This window comes from Aythya ferina (assembly GCF_964211825.1).
Source record: "Aythya ferina genome assembly, chromosome: 5".
Classification (NCBI taxonomy): domain Eukaryota; kingdom Metazoa; phylum Chordata; class Aves; order Anseriformes; family Anatidae; genus Aythya; species Aythya ferina.
Genome location: NC_140301.1, coordinates 47,607,089 through 47,627,739, shown reverse-complemented (window position 1 = coordinate 47,627,739; position 20,651 = coordinate 47,607,089). Strand labels below are relative to the sequence as shown.

The 20,651-nt window shown below is 48.4% G+C and overlaps 1 protein-coding gene across 7 annotated transcripts in view; it reads left to right on the top strand.

Moving 5' to 3' along the window:
* The first annotated feature begins 14,941 nt into the window (after nt 1-14,941).
* The window catches only part of FOXN3 (forkhead box N3), a 131,056-nt gene continuing 125,346 nt past the window's right edge, over nt 14,942-20,651 (top strand). For 2 of the 7 annotated variants that reach the window (XM_084522738.1, XM_084522736.1), the window contains exons 1-2: nt 14,942-15,119; nt 16,995-17,551. In XM_084522738.1, coding sequence (XP_084378864.1) covers nt 17,009-17,551 — 543 coding nt within the window. In that variant the 5' untranslated portion in view covers nt 14,942-15,119; nt 16,995-17,008. Of the gene's footprint in view, nt 15,120-16,727; nt 16,852-16,994; nt 17,552-20,651 lie in introns of those variants that run through there. The other 5 variants (XM_084522742.1, XM_084522739.1, XM_084522741.1 and 2 more) reach the window with 4 other exon arrangements.

Sequence of the window (20,651 nt, the reverse complement as noted above, 5' to 3'; positions counted from 1 at the left end):
GTGACACCGCTACGGAGCAAGCTCCTCACACCCAGGCTGTCATTCTGCACGTACAGGAGAACCAGGTGAAGGCCAGCAACTCTCATATTTACAGCCACAAAGTTTTTTTTGGTGCAGAACACGTTTTTTTCCCATTTATCTCACTGCCCGTGCATACCCCCACTTGTTCCTTGTGGCGTTTCTTGCAGTATGCCAGTGCACGTGGGGCTCTGGCTGTCTGAATTTCTCTGACAAGGTTTTAATGTGTTATTAGTCCTTTTGTGCCTACATGACACACGCATGTCAATGCACGCACTGCATGTGACTTAATCAGGACCAAGGAAATGAGGGCTGCACGGATGTAGGCACACAATCACCGTGCGGTAGCATCCCTTTTGTAAAGCGATCCAACTTCATCTGAGCTGGTTTTAGAACTAATTGCTGCATGGAGTCTCACAGCCATCCTGATTAGTGATTTAAAACTTCTGGACTCGGTAACTCTATCTTCATTAGGAAGATCTGTTTTTATAATAATTGTCTCTAAAGAGGAGCTGGGGGATTATTAAGAGATGGCATTCATTATCAGTAAAAATACCACGAAGAAATTTCCTAGACAAATGTTGATGTCCTGCATGATGTTAATTTTTTCCACAAGGAAACAGAATTTTATTTAAAAAGCTCAACTATCTTAATAGTTATCTTGAAAGCTAAATTGGATTTTAATCCTTAGGAAGGTCTGTGATTTCTAGGTAGCTGGCACCTGCAGAGCTTAGCAGCTGGAAAAGTCTAAGGCTGGTTGTTTTGGGGGAGAGAACCAAAAAGAAAAGTCAGAAAAAAAGGATGAGGAGGAAGAGGAAGCTTTGAGAAGAGGAGGCAAGGCAAGGTTTTGGTAGGATGTGACATCCAGGAAGCAGGCTAAGTTGGAGGGAAGTGAAATCAGGCTGCAGACACCAGCTTGGGAGCTTGAGGGGTGAATGCTGGGAGATGGGGAACAAAGGTTTATTTTGCATTTTGCTTTTTTTTTTTTTTTTTTAAGTGGGTAGGTTACAAGAGGGCTTGCTAGCTAGAAGGTTTTCTAGAAGGTTTTGTGATGGCTCAATAGATGGCTTGCTGGTGGCAGAAGAGAAGCTGGGAGATGCCTCAGCATAGAAAGAGATGGGCAGTGCAAAAGGGTGAGCAACGGGAATGGATGGCTGCTGAATTTCTACAGAAACTCGATTTAGTGCAGATCAAAAGCAAGAACAATACACGGGTACATGGAAGCTGTAAGATCAGAGTCCGATGTCCATCTCTACAGTCACCAAAGGACTACAGGTATCCCTAGATACTTCTTAAAGCATCTGAAATGCTTTTACCGACAGACTTTTGTCTTTGTAGAGGATGTGGCTGTAGAGCGAGAGAGAATGAATAGATTCACTTTTTTTTTCTTTCTTTCCCTGTAGCTCAACTTTGCCTTTGTGATGTTTATTTTGGTTATTGTGGCTTGTGAGGCTTTTTTAATTAGTGTTTATTTCTTAGGCAGAGTGCTTGTGAGTGGTGCAGAATGTCATGTCCGAAGCTGTGGAAAATAATATTTCAGTGAAAGGGAATGAGACAGGGAATTTTCTCCAGGGAGATAAGTTTCTGAATGATTGTTTGTATCTGCATCTAGAATAAAGGAAATGAATATTTCTTATGGAAGCTGTGAGGTGGTCATGAGAACAAGGAAGCCATTATTAATTAATCATCAATTATTATTTTAATATTTATGTAGCACCGTGTGGCTGGTGCCCCACAGGGAGAGAGGATCATCTCTCTGCTTGAGGAGCCTACATTCTAAATTTAACCGTGGCAAAGACTGCTCATGGCAGATGATGTGTTTTCATCATTCTCTGCTCTGCCTCAGCTTTTCAGTTGAATCCCAATTTAATTCCCCGTCCCGTAATTCTTCTTTTGCCCGCTGACGGAGGGGAGCCCGCACTGCGCAGGAGTGGTGAGATCAGAGTCTACGAGAGCACAATCAATGCAGTAAACAGAGAGGCAGGATTAGAGGTCTGATCTCAGAGCTGTATCTTGCAATCCTTACCCAGAACTGCAATAATGTAAATAAAACCGTTCCAAGAATAACCAGTGTAGGATTTGATGCCAATTTGGAAAGGCCTTGCCGGGCCCTCAGGCTGGAATCCACATAAGATCATTCTTTTTTTATTTTTTCTTCTAAAACCTTTAAATTGACACACTTAATGGTGAGACCTGGTGGTAGCAATACTGGGATGTTTGGTGTGGATGTTTGCCGTGGGCTTACGTCTCTCTGAAGCCCTGTTCCTATTTCTATGCTCTGATGCAATTGTTTCTGGATTTGCCGAGTCTATACCTGGTGCTATGCTCAGCTGGCAGCAGTCAGCAGGGGAGTGAACTCCGATGGATGTATTCTGATAAAAGATATATATGTAATTCCTAGTAATTAGCTGGTGTATCACAAGGGCTGTAGTGTGAATAGTTCTGCTGAGCGTCAATCCGAACTCTTTGATTCAGGGAATACGCGTATGTGACAGCCCACTTGGAGTGCATTTGAAAGGGCAACAGAAAATATGTAATACCAAGAGAAACCAACATTTATGTAAAGTACCCATCATTGTCAAAGCACCGTGTAGTGGCTAGAACAGAAACTGGGAGTCAAACAGTCGAGGATCTATTTTTGGCTCTGGCATATCTGCACTGAAGTCAAGTTAATTGGAGCTAAATACAGAAATCTCTCCATATGTAGGATTTCTGATCCACTTTCAGAACCCAGTAACAGGGATATGCTACTTTGCTTTTCTAGAGAGCGCTGTGCCCCTGGCTGCTCTGTGCCACCGCTGCAATGTCCTGGGCCTTTCGGTGGCTTTCATTCCTCTGGAAGTGAAACGGTGCACAGAGAGGGCTGGGGGAGTGTGCTGGGGGGAAAACAGACCTGTCCCTTCCCTCTTCTGCTAACGTGCTGAAAGAAGGTAACCAGGGAAGAGATGCAATAGAGCGAGGGTAACCTTCAGTCAGGACCCCGGTGAGACGAATCCCCTGCCGTAGCTGCCCTCCCTGCTCACAGGCACGCAGCGTTGTCTTTGAGATGACGCTTCTGAAAGTACCTGGAGGCTTTGTCAATACTAACTTCACTGAAAGTCAATTAAAAGTCACTGAGGCTTGGGCTCTTAAATCTTTCCAATGCTTTTCTTACAAGTTACCATCAGTACTTGAAATCTAATCTGTTGGTTGTGCCTCCATTGCACCATCCATCTAAGGATCTCTAATCAAAGCTGTAAATATCTGTAAATCTGCAATACCTTATGAATTCTCTATATTGACTTGAGTTTTGGGATGTTTACTGGATGAGTATATTGATTTAGGTTAATAGGAAAAATAACCAAGTCAGTAATAAAAGCTCAGGGTAAATCGCTTTTCCATGAAAACGGTTGAGGGGGATGAGAGGCAGCACCAGGACAGACGGCTCCTGTACACGAAAGGTCTGTAAGTCAGCGTGAGCAGCTGATGTAGGAAGTCCTTCCCCATCGTGGCAGAGGAGAGTCCAATGGGAGTGACTGGGGTGCCCAGGGTCTCCGTGGGAGCTTCTGAACGGCCTGCCTGTGGCCACAGTGCCCATTAGTGTATCTGTTAAGTAACGCCTTGGTGTAAGGCGACTGTAAGGGGACTTCTTCCATTGCTGCGACTAGCTGCTGACAGCAGTCCTTGCAGTCTGTTGGGTAATCAGGGTCCGTGCCCACGATGTTCCCTGGGGCTACCTGTCGCTGTGGGGCTGCCCCCAGGCTGGTTAACAGCACGGTGCCTCACGCCTGAGGAAGGTGGGATCTGAACACCAGAGGTGTAGCTGACTGCAGCGTGCTTCGCCGGTCCTGTGCACGTGCAGGAATGTGTCCATAGGTTACACATCTCGCAGCTGATACGGATCTACGCCATTTTGCCTGAAGCCATTCTGGGGACTACAGCGCAAAGGATCAGTGATTTGCAGGGAAAGCCGGGCTGCCTCACATGGTAACGTTAGCCTTAGCCACAACACTGGGAGCAACAGAATTTGCAATCAGAGTGTTTTTGTTTTTTTTTTTTTTTTTGTCAAACTTCTTGGGATATTAACTTACATTGTTCTAACTCAAGCTCTTTTCCATGTGGTTTATAAAGCAAAAGAACTATTTTTTTGCGCTATTAATTTCCTGGAGCACAGTGTATTGCTTTCTTGTTTTAAATAAAGCTCCTGCTCTATTTTGGAATAACATAATGAGTGAAAAATGAATTTATCCATCCTGATGGCAGGACAACAATTTGTTACACTGCCAGCTGGACAACCTGGATCAGAAACAAATTTGGGTTCCCAGGCTCTGTGCCAGAAGAGCTGAGACATATTTTTGAGGTGATGTACTTGGACTCCAGGGGGAGATTGTTGACTGAACTGAGCTGCTTTCAGAAATATCCTGCCAGCTGATCCACAAAACACCACTGGTTTTTGCCTCAAAATGGAGAGCTCTCCTGGCCTGCACCGGCTGTGGCCGGTTAGGAAGTGCTCCGGAGGAGCTGGACGTGCAGGTGAAGAATTTGGGACACTGAGTGGAAATGAAGGACTTTCTGGATGTATGTTCACTGTTATTTATCACTTATTATTGAAGTATCAACCCAAATACAAGTTGTCATGTGTAAGGCTGTTGAAGGGGGGATTGTCCTTTTCATGTGGAGCCAGAGCTGAAACATGAGCATAAGATGTCCCAAAGACATCCCTTCCCGCTTTCACCACCCCAGACTTGACCTAACTCATGCCACTCTGTGAAACCACGTCTCTGTCCCTTCCCCATAGCCTTCCCTACAGGTTCTGTGACCCTTCCTTATCCCCCAGAACATTTTCACTTGCAGACTCCAGGTGTAAGCCGGGAGGCTGCAACCTGCACTGGAGCACCCCACTGAGGAACTCGGTAACTCTGAAGCTGCAGCTTTTTTAAAGGTCTGCACCTGCACAGGGCCTGATCCGGTACATCCTGAGCCTGGATGAGGCTCTCAGCTGCTGTTCTCTCCATGGATAAAGATATTGTCAGCTGGAACGATCTGCTTCCACATTTTGTATGGACACATTAAGTGCTTGGAAAAGCTCCAAGTGCTTCAAGTGAGAGTCTGAAGCAAGATGTGACTACAAGGGAAAGCATGTTGTTAGGGCTGTTTCATGGAAAGAGAGCACCCTTTTCTCACATCTAGGTAGACACAATATTGGTAATTATGGCGGTATGTTTAGATGGTCAGTGATGGGTATGTTTATATGTTGTGTTTTATTGTTTATGTGTAACTTCAGTTACTTCCAAAAATGTAGGAGTAAGTGTATTAGTAGCAGTCTGAGTAGTAAGAAGCATCTATAAAATCAAGGGGAGTCTCCACAGACACGAGCCGTGTGTTCTAGCTGCATGGTAATTCCTTACTGTTCACTTACTACAAGGAATAGGGGCCTTCAACTAAAGCTGCCAGATGGCAGGTTTAAAGCAAAGGAAGAACTTTCTCCACAGTCAGTAATTAAAACATAGAACTCCTTGTTACAAGATTTTGTTGATGCTGAAGCTCACATGAACCTGTTTTAGACAAATTGATAGAAAAAAAATATATATCTTTGGGTTTATAGCATAACACAGCATCTGCTAACATCTTTAGTTGCAGAAGCTCCTAAGCAACAGGTTCCTGGACGTACGGGAGTACACTGCAGTGTGTTGCTGTGCATTGCCCTGCTCTTCCTCAGGATGGGACAGGAACCAGGACGTGGGCGAGAGGAACTTTGGGCTGAGCAGCCTCTAAACTCTGGTGCTAAAGGCTCAGTGGAGTTATGTGACAGGGATGGAAAGGGAGAAATAAAGGTAGAGGGTTGGATGCTGATCTAGTTAGGGCTGGCATAAATCCACGGATGCAGTGAAGCAGAGCACAAGAACCACAGATCACTGGGTACCTGAAAGGGGCTTCAGCCCACCTATGTGGCTATGTACAGGGAGCGTGCAAGTCCTGGTGTGGTGGCAGAAGAGCAAGCAGTGTGTCACTGATGTCAGTGCTTGTTCCAGAGCATTTGTTTTGCATTCTCCACTATTGCAGTAGTGATGATGATAACCAGAAATAAGTGAAAGTAAGGATAATACAGGTAATCGCCAGCCTCATCTGGACAATAGTTAAGAACTTTCTCACTGTGCAAAGTTGTGCTTTCCCTCTAATTATCCTGTAGCTTGGGGAGTGTATAAATGCTGTCTTTGGGTTGGAACTGGCATGTGGTAATGGATGAGTAGAGGCCAATTTCTTATACAAGGAGGTGAGCGTTATGCAATTCAAATGGGACATAGCTGTTCCTTTGAGTTTAATATGTGAGTTTTTTGCTTTGTGAGTGTCTGAACTTACCGATTTCTGATAAGGGTATATACTTTGTTTTAACAATACAACCAAAGCACAGAGGAACCCAACCTTCCTGACAGATAAGCACACACTAGGGTCTTGAGAGCCATGAGATTATGTGGTTTGGAGAGCTGAGGAGCTGCAGGAGCAGTTTTCCAGTAGAGATAACAGCTGCACATGTTGGGTTGGGCTGGGCTTGCCCACAGGGTGCAGTGTGATCCAGCCGCCTTCACCTCAGCGACACCAGCTGGCTCCTGGTGGTGGTGTGGATTACCTCTCTGGTTGGTGCTCACTGTCTGATGTACCCATGGCATGGCAGTCTCACGTGAATTTACTGAGAAGAGCGTCACAAGGCCCGCAGGTGACTTCTCAGGCCAAAGTCGTCCACAGCACCCTCAAGCAGATGAGTGGCGTTGACCACTGAAGAGGCACCCTCAACCAGATGAGTGGCATCAGCCAGTCGAGAGATTAATTTTCAGTCATAGCTAAGTGTTGGCTTTGTTCCATTAAGTTAAAAGTTGTACTGTCAGTTTGTTTGCTCTTCCTCCCCCAGATTCGGTATTCCTCTGATTTTGCAGCCAGCTGTGGGTTGTTTTTATTTGGACCGGATCGTGTCTTGGGGCAAAACTGACATCACTGCTGGGTGTTGATAGGGAAATGAGGAGCAGGGAGGCGAGTGCAGGAGGTGCCTCCATTTCCCACCACTGAACTGGGAGGTGAACTCCACTTGCCAGACAGGTTGGTGGGGTCCGGCATGTGACAGGGTTTCAAAGCAGCCCTTTGCCAACACCCTTCAGCTATGAGAGGCTCAGGAATCTTGTCAGGTGGAGAGCTGCTGATAAGTTAAGACTTGCATGCTATGTGGTGTAGGCTGCTCCAGTGCTCTCTTAGTGTTTGTTGGGGGGTTTAGGTTGTTGGGTTGTTTTCTTTTAATCATCATTTTAAAGAGCAGTACTAGCAGGGCAGCAGGGATTCAGCACATCTGTTGTAAATTCAGAATCATGGATGTAAATAAATGAAGACTAACAATGCAGTTGTCGGTAGGTCGTAAAGCCCTTTGCTTTAAGCAGTACACAAGTTCTCACTCTGCTGGGTTGTAACATTTCCAGTTTGAAAGAGTGATCATTAAAATTGCAATGGTTATTTCATTTGTGAACTTTCCTTGCCAGCCCCCTTTTTTTCACATTTAGTATTGCCATGATGTTGCTTTGCATCTCCCACCCTTTACAGATCACCTTGCCATATACCTTACACAGCTATGTGACTCCCGGCTTTCCCTTTTATCTAGTTGTTTTTGACCTTTGGAATTGGGTTGTGTAACCAGAGGTGCGAGTAACGTTTTTTTCCACTGAAGATGAGACACGTGTTGTGTATAAAGACAGTGCCTTTAATGTCACTTTGTAGTTGCTAGTTGAACACGTCGCAAGATACTAAGCTGGTACTCGTAGATACTGTGAGCAATTTATCTCGCAGAGAAGAGCACCATGTGAAGAGAGCCGGTGCCTGTTGCAGCGCTGCGAGCAGCAACAAACACACTGCTCGCACCAGGGACGTTGAACTGTGGCCCATCTCCTGCTTCATGCTAAACAGGATAACAGAAGTATTCTTAGAAATGCAATGTTTCTAAACATATCAGAGGCATGTCCAGCACCTAAAAAAAAAAAAAAAAGAAAATGTGTTTTTGAAGTTTTTATTTTAGCACAAATCCTGAATGTTCACAGGAGTATCAACAGGCTCTGGAGATGGCTTGCTGTCGTGCTCTTATTTCGTTAGACCTGGCCTTCCTTTTGAGGCCAGACTTCAATTTCAGAAGAGTATAATTTAAAGCTATTTATAGCACTTCATGATCACCTGTAACTACTAATGAAGAAGATCGGGCAGCAGAGAAATAAACACGTATCTGCTGCAGCTGCTGCCTCTTTCCTGAGGGCAGTGAGAGAGAGGAGAGGCCCGGACACTGTAGCGAGGCACCAGTGTGAGGCTGCGCAGGCCGAAGCCGGCGGCACAACAGGCTCCGCATCCCAGTGTTTAAAGTTTACTTTGCTGTTTGTCTTAAGCGGGGTCAGTGTTGTAGTGAATAATTTATAGGCAGCATGAATGAGCTCATTAGTCACCTTTTCAGAGCTTAAATGAGTTTTGCGGTTATCATTACACAGGCCTTCTGCTCAGTGGCACAGTGAGATGGCAGCGTGGTGGTTGGCTGCCCAGTCGCAGGACAGCCCGTCCCCTGTCACGGCCGGGCTGGCTTTTGTGCTCTGCCCAAACCCCTGTCTGCTGCCCAGTACTGGCCCTGTAGCCTTCAGGGCCTTCGTCGGCGACAGCCTCTGCTTTGGGGGTTATATGTGATGTTTGGTTTGACACTGTTCTGTTTTTCTGTTGTATTTCTTTTTCCTTTACGGAAAAAAGCACTGAAATTATTGGACTGATGATAAGTGGAATAAGTGAAACCCTACACATGCGCACAAACAAAAAAAAAACTACTTTTCTCCTCTAACATGCTTCAAAACGTTGTTACGGCCATTGCTTTCTTTGTCTCTGGTCCTTGAAATGCTTGTGGAAGTGCTACACTGCACTGGGACCACCTGAACCTTAGAAGTAACCATAACTATCTGTGTCTACAGGGCTGGGGATTTAAAGAAACAGTATCCCCAGCATTACTTGCTACTGCTTTGGCTATCCAGGCCCGTTTTATTCTCATGGCTGTGCAAAATCTGTGGAATGAGAAATTTGTCTGCAAAAAATCTGAGGCGTCAGACGTGCCGTATCTAGTGGCTAACTACCACTGCTAGCTGACGTTACTTGTTGCCAAAAAGACCGGAGCAGTGCTGAGGGACCTGGTAAGTTAAGGACCCAGTGCTATGTCAGCCCACACTGTAATGATCCCTCGTCACTGGGGAGCAGCCAAAAGCTGCTTGCAGGGAAGCCCACCTAACCGAACACCAGTGCTGTGGCCAGCGGGTGGTTCACTTGCCATTGCTGGAAACAGAAATTTCTGTTCAGATGTGGGTGATTTAGGTTGGTTTCAGGTGTGTTTGTTTGTTTGTTTGTCTGCTTGTTTATTTTTTGTTTAATTTGTTTGTTTGTTCATTTGTTTCTTTTTTCATTTGTTTCTTTTTTCATTCCTTCAACTGCAGTCTCATTGCTTTCTGTTCTGCTTCCTGATGTGTTTGGTGCACTGGTATGTAGTGTTGAAAACACATCAAGGATAGAGGTCTGCTTAATCATTTTATGTCACTTTGCTTGTTTACCCAACCTGCATCCTCGCAGCAGCACTTGGCAGGCACCACTGTAGGTCATCCTTGCTTGTACTTCAGCAGTGCATCACCTCATAGAGGCTATCTCCGTGTTGATGCAGTCTGGGAATCTGGACCCGCATCTCACAGGATTTCCTCTGGGAACGGTGTTCAAGAAATGTACAGGAAGAGTAGTGCTGAGTGGTGAGGAGAGGAAAGCACTCTGGAATATCCTGTTGTACAATGCGCTGGAAATCAAGCTGGGAATCAATACAATCATGGCTAGGAAATCCACCCAGTGCAAGCAAATGGTCAGGGGAGGGTGATCAGCTCTTAGCTTACAACACCAGCGATAGCAAACTGTGTTATATGTCAGTTCCTGCGGTCCTCAAACTATGAGTTGTGAACACAAACCTTACAATCAGTGAAATCTTCATGGAACTAAATTTTGCATGTATAGGTACACAAATAAAGGACAAAATCCTGAAGTCTTTGATGAAATTAACAGCTTGTATTCAGAAAAACTGAGGCAGGACTTGAGATATCCAGAAATAATTCTGTCTCAGTTTTAGAAATTCTGTTGGCAATACAATTTAGAAACTTCATAAAATAACTTAGTCCTCCATTATAGTTTCCTCCCCCAGATTGTGATCTTTACTTTTATGCAATGTTGGCTGCTGCTTTTCTTCCACCTTGCTTTTAAGAACAAAAATTCAGTTGATTCCTTGTTTTGCTGATTACTTGTATATTTGACTTCAGCTGCCAAGTGGTAAATACTGATTTTGAGATAACTTCAGACGAAATTTTGCTGCATTACACCTGTGCAGCAGATAGCAGAGTCTGTGCAATGAATCCCAGAAAATAGTTCCAGAAAATAGTTCTTTATTTTAGTTCTTTTTTTTTTTTTTTTCCCAGCCTCCGCAAACACCACAACAGTAGTAGAAGTACTGTCTTATATTGCAGTTAATTTACCAGCTATGTTAGATGTGATTTCAGAGCAATATAGCCATTGCAGCTGACGACTCCAGTTAGTTATGTTTATCCCAGCAACATTTTAGTTCCTGCTGGCTGGGCTACTAAAATAAGCTGCACTGGCAGGAGCTTGCCGTTACCAGCAAAAGCTAGGTTTATGCTTGGTACCCTCGTGTGTTGGTGTTATTACCCTGGTAAAGCATCTCTCATATGGACGTATTTTAATAAAGGTACATAGGACAAACTAGCATGCGAGATATTCTCCTCCCACTGCACTCATGTACAGAAACACACTTGCTGGTAGCTTGTCAGCTGTATATAATTTTAGTGCTAAGCATACTCATTTTCTCAGAAGCTGCGAGCAAGTGTTACTACAATAACATCGTAAATGTGCATACATTATTTTATAAAGGAACTATTTCATAAAAGCTCTGCATTTGATAATAAAGTCAGTGTATTTCAGACCGTGAAGCAGAGATGCTGTAGATATTTTTGTTTCACCTCACTTCTGACGAAGCTCCATTTCGGTGCACCTTTTCTCACTGATTCACTTCTGTTTCTGTTGGATTTCTCCAGCTGGGGCAAATGAGAACTAGAGGGATAATTAAATGAAAGGTTGGGAAATGCCTTCTAAATCTGATTTCCATGTGTCTCAAGTGAATAAGCAAAAGATAGATCTCCTCTCAGGAAGCTGGAGTAAGCTTGGTCTCCATTGTGTATGCAGCTTGCATCCTTAGCTAGTGCTTGAAGTGGGAGAAGCCAGGGGACATGGGGCACGGAGGCAGGGTGAAGCAGGCAGATGGTTAGCTCTCCTACCTCTGCAGGGGGCAGTGACTTCGTGTGGAATTCGGATACAGCTGTTTTTCTGCCCCAGAACTGGGTATGGTGCAAACAACAAAACCAGGTTGGTCTGCTGTGGTCAGAAATACCGAAGTGTTGATCCTGCAGGATCAGGGTCTGTATCAGACTACTCATTGGTATGCCATCAGTGAGGGTTTTGAGTGTCTGCTCCTGGAATGAGGGGACCCAGTTACAGCTGGGGCAGATGGAGGCATTAACGTGTATTTGAATGTCGTGTGGTGAACAACAAAAGGCAGTGCTGGGCAGTGCTGGTGGCGTGAAGGAAGGGTCCAAGGCTGCAGAATGGTAACTGGAGAAGGGCACTGGTAATGGGAATTGTGAAAGAGGAAACAAGCAAACACATATTGTATTCATGATTTAGTTTTTAATGGTGCCTGAAGGTGTTCAGCAGCTCCATGCAAGATTAAATCCATTGCCTCAGAGATAAAAACAACTTAGAAGTGGCAACACTGATAGGGGAAGCCAGCACAGAGGCAGAATGGGAACAAATGAGATGGTCAGCGGATGATGTTACGACTCTGAGATGTCCCAGTACAAGAGGCTGATCACAGCAGTCACAGGGAACACAGGGCAGCAGCCCCATCCGCTTGTCTTTGTACATGTGCATCAGGGGCCTTTCAGGATTGGGTGGGTTTTGGGCATAGCTGCACATCTAGTTATAAATCCAAATGAACAATTAACAAACTGCAGCAGAACTTAGGTAAGAAACTTGCCTGTGATGTAGGGAGAATAAACACTGACAGGGATGCCAGTCAGTGAGGACGTAACAGTTGGAGATCGGGTTAGGAACAGGGCTTAAGGATGAGTGTAAGAAGTGCAGGTCTATCGAATGGTGAGATTGGTGGGGTCAGATGGCAACAGATAGAAACCTATAGCGAGGTCATGTGGCATGGTTGGAATACTAGCAAAGGAAGGTGGTCGCAGCTGAGATGGAGAACAGAGGTGGGTAGCTGAGCTTCGGAGGGTTGGTAAAGAGCCTGTGACCCTTGCTGTGCTCATTTTGCAACGTTTGCTTGTAGGGGGTTATCAGGGATTCCAATCTAGAGGAGGATAAGAGATGAAGGAGTGCAGGGAGATGGGTGGAAATCCTCATTAAATAAGATACCGAAACATCTGCGGTTGGTATTCTGAAATCTGAGTGGAAAGATTAGGCTGTTGTATATTAGCCCACAGGGCTAAAGTGCAGCTCTGCACTGTTGGTACTTCTCGTCAGCCTTTAGTGCTGCATATGCTTTGGTCCTGATGTACAAACAGTTTTCATCTTTCAGTGTTGCCAGTCTTTTGCAGAACGAGTTTGTGTTATTCCTAGCTCACAAATGGAGGCATCAACACCCAAGTAAATTTGGTGGCTTGCTTAAGACTCCGGGGAGTTACTCGATGGATGTGCTGATGCTGCTGGTTTCTAAGCCAGCCGTGTGGCTTGGAGAGGGCGGCAGGCCCTCTGAAGTTAGTTAACCATTCCATTAACAAGTCAGGGAAGCTGGGGGACACCCTCACCCCAAGAGGCAAAGATACCAGAGTTGTCACTGGAGGAGTCAGCCAGCAGCTCCTTGCTGCTGAGTGCAGGGTGAGGGGGAGGCAGCAGGAGGCACCCATGCTGTGCCTCTGCCTGTAGCCCTGTGCCAGCCCCCCAGCCTGGGGTGCAGGATTCGTCCCCCTGCTCCCCGAGGCCTCTTGGTCCCCAGCTGCGGACCCCTGTGCTGGCTTTGCTGTGTGTCAAATGCCTCACATTGGTGCTTCGCTGCGATCCCGACTGTGTGTGCTGGGGAAGTTCCTCCCTGCCACGGGAAGGGGGTAAAACTGGCCTTGTTCTCCCAGTACTAACGGGGAATCTCTCCCCTAATTCTGAGCAGATCTGTGTACCTGAACAGGATACACACAGAGTAAGGCCCTACTCAAGGTGCAATATGCTCTATATACCACCCTGTGTCTCGCCAGGCTTCCCCCTTCTCACTTCAGGAGTACTTCTCATTAGCTGAATTCTCCAAATGCTAAGACACTTGACTTTTACAAGTGAAAATAGATGTGATAAATCTCCTCTCTGGCTGGCAAAGAGACGTGTTGATTCACAAAGAGAAACGTCTGAAGCGTTTGGAGTAAATTCAGGTGGGTGGAGTTATGACTTGCTAATTTAGTTTGGGTTTGGAACAAAATGGCCATGAGATAAGAACTGTGTAAACTCCAGGTCTGCTGACTGCTTGGTGCTGGAAGCAGCACGGTCACAGGGCAGGGCTGCCAGCGGTAACAGCGCAGATGCTGCCTGGCAGGTACTGTCTGCACCCTGAGATCCAGCTGCCGGCGTGTCTTCTTGAAAAATGCAAGAATGTGAAACAGCAGCTCACTGGGTAGGGGAGGGAGAGCTATCGGCAAAAGGAGGTCTTAGCGAGTTATGACAGGAATTTTGTGTTTGAGAGAATAAACGAAACACTTCTCGGCCCTGCACTTTGAGAACCAAGTTGTCGCTACTCTCCTGTCTAAAAATGAGAGTTCGGCAGATGTTGTAGAGATTAGAAAAGGTAACTGATGCCTCAGAAAATGGCTAAATACGGGCACAGAAATGTGGTACAGTGTAGTGGTGATCCTGCTTAAGCAGGATAATATTGACTGCGTGGGCCAGGAGAGAATTCCTGCAAGGTCTTGAGACAGCTGTCCTAACTTTTCTAAATAAAATTGCTAAAATACTTTGCTTCTTGGCTTAGGGATAACTTCTGTGTCCAGGACTCTACCAACATTCCTGTATTTCTAACAGGTATTAAGTTGCTTATAGATTCCTGCAGCAGACCTTTTCTATACTGAAGGCAAACTGATTTTGAAAGTATGCTAACGGTGTGAGCCTTGCTTAGTCAGAGTAGAAAGTCCTTGACTGAGCCCCAGAACAATGTCTGGTGCTCGCTCTGAAGGTGGACAGCTGTGCCGTAATGCTGTGCATCACAGAAGCTGCCTGAGATCAAACACCGCACAGAGGAGGAGATCACATTTACCCGGAGCTGTCTAGACTGGGCAACTTCTTCCTCGTGTTTAAGTCGAGTTAGCTCACTCCGATCAATCTAACTCAGCTGATGGTGAGGGGTTTATTTTTTTAATCAAGTCAATACCAGCTGTGTCAAGGGGCAAGCTGTGTCCCGTGTAGGGGCAGAAGAGGCACCGTTCCTCCTGACCGAAATCGGGCCCGATTCGGAAGGACCCTTCCTGAGGCGAGGGCTTCCCGCTGCTGTTGGACCCGTGCAGCCCCGCGGGGTCCCGCGGCTCTCACAGCCCCGTGCGGCCGCTGCCGGCCCGGCCCCGCGGCGCCCACCCGGGGGTCCCTCCCGCGGGGGCTCTCCCCGCTGCCGGGGGTGCCGCCGCCCTCCCCCCCCCCCCACCCCCCCCGGCCCTGCCTCCCTCCCTCCCTCCTCCCTTCCGCGGCTCTCCCGCCCGGGCAGGCCCAGCCCACGTTTTCGCTCTCTCCCCTCCCTCCCCTGGTCATGTGTCGCCTTTTTTTGTTTGCGCTGGAAACAATTTCTCGCTCTCCGGCTCGCGCCCAGGCGGACCCGCTGCGGGGCGGCCCCGCGCCCGGGCCCCGATGCTGCCGGCGGCGCCCCCTGCGCCGGGACCCCCGCGGCACCCCCGGGGCTCGGGCTGAGGCGGCGGGGGGGGGGGGTGTGGGGGGCGCGGGGCCGCTGCCAGCCGCCGAGGGGCCGCGCCGAGGCCGCCCCCCGCCAGGTGAGTCCCGGACCCGCCGCCAGCGGGGGTCGCGCACGGCACCGGCGGGGCCGGGAGGGGAGCGGGGAGGGTCCGGGTCCGGAGGGTCCGTGCCCGGCCGCAACTTGCCCGGGAGTTGCCGCGGGGGGCGCGGGGCCGGGAGGGGCGGGGGGGGGGTGAGGCCGGAGCCCGGCCGGGAGCGGCGCCTCGGGCCCTGCCCGGCCGCTGACATCTGGGCGGCAGCGGCGGGGTGCGCGCCGCCGGCCGCCCCCGCCCGCCCCGGGCACCGCCGGTCTCCTAGCAACCGCGCTGATTGGCAGCGCCGCTGGCCAATGGGCGTGCGGCCCCCTCCGCCGCCCCGGCTGCGCGGCGAGTACGGAGGGAGCGGGGCGGGGGGGCCGGCACCGCCCCCTTCCCCCCCCCCCCCCCCGACTCGGCTGCGGCGGCCCCGCGCCTCCTGCCCGCTCCTCGCCCGGCCGCGGGTCCCCGGCCCCGTGTGGCCGCCGCGCCTTTGTCTGGCGGCGGGCAGCGGCCGAACCCCTCCCCGTGGCAGTGGCGCCCCCCTCACACTCTCCCCCCCTCCCCGTGCCGGCCGCGCCGCGCCGAGCCCCGGGAGCGCTCGGTGTGGTGAGGGCCCGGCGGGGCGGGCTGCGGAGCGCCCGGTGCCCGGGGAGCAGCCGCCGTCGCCATGGCAACAGCGCCACCAGCGCAGCGCCGCCGGCTCCCGGGGCGCAACTCGCGGAGGCGAAGTTGTGCCGGCGGCAGCGCCCCGCGCCCCGCGCCCTGCCCCGCCGCGGCCCAGCGCCCACGGGAGCTGTGAGCGCGTCCCCGGCGGTCCCCAGCACGGGGAACCTGCGCCCTGTGGTCATGCGGGAGCTGCCCGTGCTTCACGTGCGCTGCGAGCCCTCACCGGTTTTATTTTGCTTCTGCTCGCGTCTCCAGACCTGAACGCTGGCAGCTGTGCTGTGCGGGAAGCCGGGGCGGTCTGTGGCGGCTTCTGCAGAGCTGTTCCGCTGCTGCCTGAGCTCTCACACAGCTGCCCTCACCCCCCATCCACCGCTTCCCTCACCCACTGGCCGAATCACCCAGCCCCCCGAGCCCCCCGGCTCGCCCCCATCCCCAGGGCCTGCTGAGGATGGCAGCGTGCCGCCCTCCCGGCTCTGTTTTCTGCCATGTTTGAGAGACGGCCGGCTTGTGTTGGAGCTGTCTCTGTTTACATACATTTTTAAAGTGCTCTATTCCTCTGGCGCTTGTTTCCCCGTGTCTTGGCCCCACTCCCAAAACTACTGTGCGTTGCTTGCCTCCTTCCCTGCTCTCGCCCGTTCCGTTTTGGGAGCTCTGCTGTAATTTTGGAGTTTGGTTGCAATGGTGACTGCAACTGGGTTAGATGCTCGTCTGCTTGAGCCTTCAGCCAGAGCGCCTTTAATCACAACGCTGCTGTATTGTCCTCAAAAGTGAAACAGCTGAACTTAATCTGAAGCAACTGCTGTAATAAGCCCCCCCTTCTTTTTATTTTTAATTTTTTTTTTTTTTAAGTTTACATGTCTATTAAAGTGATACATTCAGAGTACTCACTGGTCTGATACACGTATTCATCATTAAAGGAATGTGCCTTTAGGATTTCCTGCACGGGGCTTCAAGTACACGCAGCACTGAGGCATATCAAGATTATCATCTTACTCCATTCACTGAAATTTCTTTCCTTTTCCTGACTTTGGATTATTTTACTCAGCGTTTGGGGATGCCTGTTTATGTGAGTCTGTCATTTTTAATACAGATCGCAAAAGGCCAAGTGACTGGTTGGGGAAAAGCTGTCAAAATGTTCTGCAGTATCTTTTCATGAGCTAACTTTTTTCTCTGTTTCTTTTTTTCCTTCGCTTTGGATTCACTCCCTAGGAGTCTCTGCCTAAATGGGTCCAGTCATGCCGCCCAGTAAGAAGCCAGAGGGCTCAGGAATTAGTGTGCCCAGCGGACTGAGCCAACGTTACCAAGATAGTGATTTATCAAAGGCACTTCACGATGACGAGGACCTAGATTTCTCTTTGCCTGCCATCAGATTAGATAAAGGGGCCATGGAAGATGAAGAACTAACAAATTTGAACTGGTTACACGAGAGCAAGAACTTGCTGAAAAGCTTTGGGGACTCGGTCTTAAGAAGCGTTAGCCCCGTTCAGGACATCGGTGACGACACGCCTCCGTCTCCTGCCCACTCTGACATGCCCTACGATGCCAAGCAGAACCCCAACTGCAAACCTCCGTACTCCTTTAGCTGCCTCATATTTATGGCCATCGAGGACTCGCCAACCAAAAGACTGCCTGTAAAGGATATATACAACTGGATCTTAGAACACTTTCCATATTTTGCAAACGCGCCCACTGGATGGAAAAATTCTGTGAGGCATAATCTATCCTTGAATAAGTGTTTTAAGAAGGTGGACAAAGACAGAAGTCAGGTAAGTTCAGAACTGTGGAAACCTGTCTGGCTCTGATAAAATTCACCTGCTAGTCCTAAAATAAATTCATAATAGTAAAAAGCAGAATACGCAATGCTGTCCCTGGTAATGTAGTTCATTAAATTCAGAGAGCCAACATTTCTTTAGCATGGCTCATTCTGATTTTATTAAATTCATTGTCTAGACATCTGTAAGAAAGTACTCGGTGTGTGTGTTTTTTCTTTTTCCCCCCCAGCTGGTGTCTTCATGCATAGTGGTTAAATATTGTTTTTAGTTACCATGCTGTGGTAATGGTTTCCAGCTATACTAGATGAATGTAATCATGTTATAAATAGGCTGCTTGCTGTTCTTGGCTTATACAAATGTATAGTGAAAGGGTATGCCTTATGTAAGAGTTCATCTCTTTTTTTACTGCTGGGTGTTGTAATCAGAAAAAAACTTTTTTTTTTTTTTTTTTTAAACCAAGCAGAAGTAGTTCAGAATTTTGGTGAGGAAGCTTTATTCTGTTTCAGGCAGGTTGTAGAGAAACTCTTCAGACAGAGGAGATGGGTCTGGCATCGCAGGGGAAAGTTACCAAAAACGCGGTTGTTCTCTCTCTCTGGACGTTTGCAGCTTCTGGGAACAGTGCAGTGGCAGAATCTGGGGAACAGATTTTTTGCTTTCGGATCTCTGTAGCTGCTGTCTGGTTTCATTGCTGGATCCTCAACTGCATCTGCAGGAAGAGGCTGTGTGTGAGGGAATGGGGAAATGAGCCGAGCGGCGGAGGCAGTGCTTTGCATAACCTTCTATTGCATAAATCAGACTGGGAGCTGATCTCCTTTTCGGAAGGGGATGGCCTCCAGAAGCAGTGGTCTGGGTGAACGTTTGGCCAAGTATGAGTATTCCGATAAAAACCCCAGCTTGCAGGTTAATTTCACAGTCCTTCCCACGGGTTGGTGGAATAAGTAGCAGGTAAAATCACACTGCTGACTGTCTGTCTCTGCAGTTGGCTGACGGTCAGAAAGTGAACGCTTTCTTCTGGCAGAAATAATAGATGCACTCTGCTTTTGTATGCCGGTTAAGTAAATGCTGTGATTGTCTCGTCACTGGTTACCCTGAAGCTAGACTTCTGTTGGTGGTGCTGTTCTCCCTATTTTGGGTGCGATTTAACTTTAAATGCTGTGGAATAGAAGCTTTCTTCTTCTAGAGGGAGAATCTTACATTACCCTAAGCTAACAGCTTTCCATTTTAGATTAATTAACTTATTTTCTCTGTAGTTTTGCCATTTTAAATGATTGACTTTATTTATTTTTAATGTCGTTCCCTGGAATCCACTGTCCACATATTGAAGATGACACACTGTACGCTGGTATTTTTACAAATTAGTTGCTGTGAACAATTGTGCGTGAGATTAAAAAACTTGTGCCTGAACTGGATCTTGTTTCATGCAAACCAGCCTTAAATTCTTGTGTGAAAGTGAGACTGTAATAGTAAGTGCCACACCAGGCTTTTATGACCCTGCCCCAGACCATAAGAAGCCTTAACGCAGTACTCTTAAAAAAAAAAAAAAAACAAATGCTGTAACTGGCCAGGCGAATGTTTGGCATTGCCGTTTGTTCTATCCCTCTTCCTCTGTTTACAAGCTGACTGTTTAGATTACAGCTTCCTTCCTATGAGGAACTCGTCTTCATGTATATCTGTCAAATATCCGGCAGCCTTCCGAGATGATATGAACAATACCACGAAGCACTTCTCCACAGGGAAGTGGAGGAGCACAATGCGTGACTCGTCACCTACGTCGTGAATCCACGATTAGATCCGTGGTTACCTAGTGAGACGGTGAGGTGTGGTGGCAGTCCTTGCCTATAGCGGTAACTAGGTGGGGTTTGTGCTTCCCTGGGAAAGCCCAGGTTATGAGAGAGAATTTCTTCCATCTTTTTGTGCTCCTGAGCCCTTAATAACTAGCCGGTCACCCTGCTGGTTGCCAGCATTAAGGTAATTGAGACGAAAATCTGAAAGTTTAAAAGCACAGACTCGGGCTGTTTAAACACCCTGCTGCTTTTATCTCGTGTCCTGGCTGAGGGATGGCCGGCTGAGACCCGGGCGCAGAGCTGGCGCTCAGTCAGGATTGCTGAATCAGGTGCCTGACAGCTAATTGTGGACTTGGAAAGCAGCAAACTTCAACTGCTGGCGTTGAAATATGTTCATGTGCGTGCCTGCAGCCTCAGGGTTGATTCGGGTGCTTCACAGCAAGCGTCTCCTGTGCTCAGAAGGCGGCCTGTGAATCAGAGTGGGGTCCCTGGGACCTGGGGAGAAGGGGTCTCTGTTACAAGGGACCATTTCATGCCGCTTCTCCCAGTTTGCAGCCAGGTTCTGCAGGCTGCAGGCTCAGAGTCTGTCTGTCCTTCTGCTTTTATGTGGGGGTAAAGAGCATTTAGCACACGGCGTGCTCTGAAACACCAACAAGCGAGGCTCTGAAACGTGCAGGATGGGGGGAAGGAGTTAATCGGTGCTGGGAATTGCAGGCATTTGCTAGTTGATGTGCGTTGACACATTGTGAAAAGCTAGAAGCTTTTCCTCTCAGAGTTGTGCTTTCCAGTGTTTGTTTGTAGAGCCTTTCAGTAATCGTTTTTCTAAAAAAAGTTCTGCTGAACACTTAATTCTTTCTCGATTTCCCTCCGCCTGGTAGTTTCCTCAGCATTGGGCTCCCCTAATTTATATTCATGGGGCTAAATATGTATTTAATACGCGCAGCTCTTCCTGCATGCCTACAAATTCTTGCTTTTCCTGGCCTGAGATCCCTGTCAGGGAAAGAAGGGCTCGCAGGCCACATCGCTCCGCCTGCCTCTTCAGGTGCTCTTGGGCCCGATGCTGGGAAACGAGGTCCCCCCTGGGTCTGTGGGACGTCCCCCAGGTTTATGGGGACACCACCACCACCACCGTCCCCTTCAGCTGTGGAGCCATGAGGCTCCCCTGGCAGGGCGGCTGCACGCAGAGCTTGGCCACGAGGCTGACCTCGGGATGAAGAAGGGCTGGAGAGGGGAAAATGCTGAGCCTGGCCTGCGCACACCTCTTTGCCTTGAGCTCAGGGTCTAGTAGGAGCCGGCCAGAGAGTAAAGCA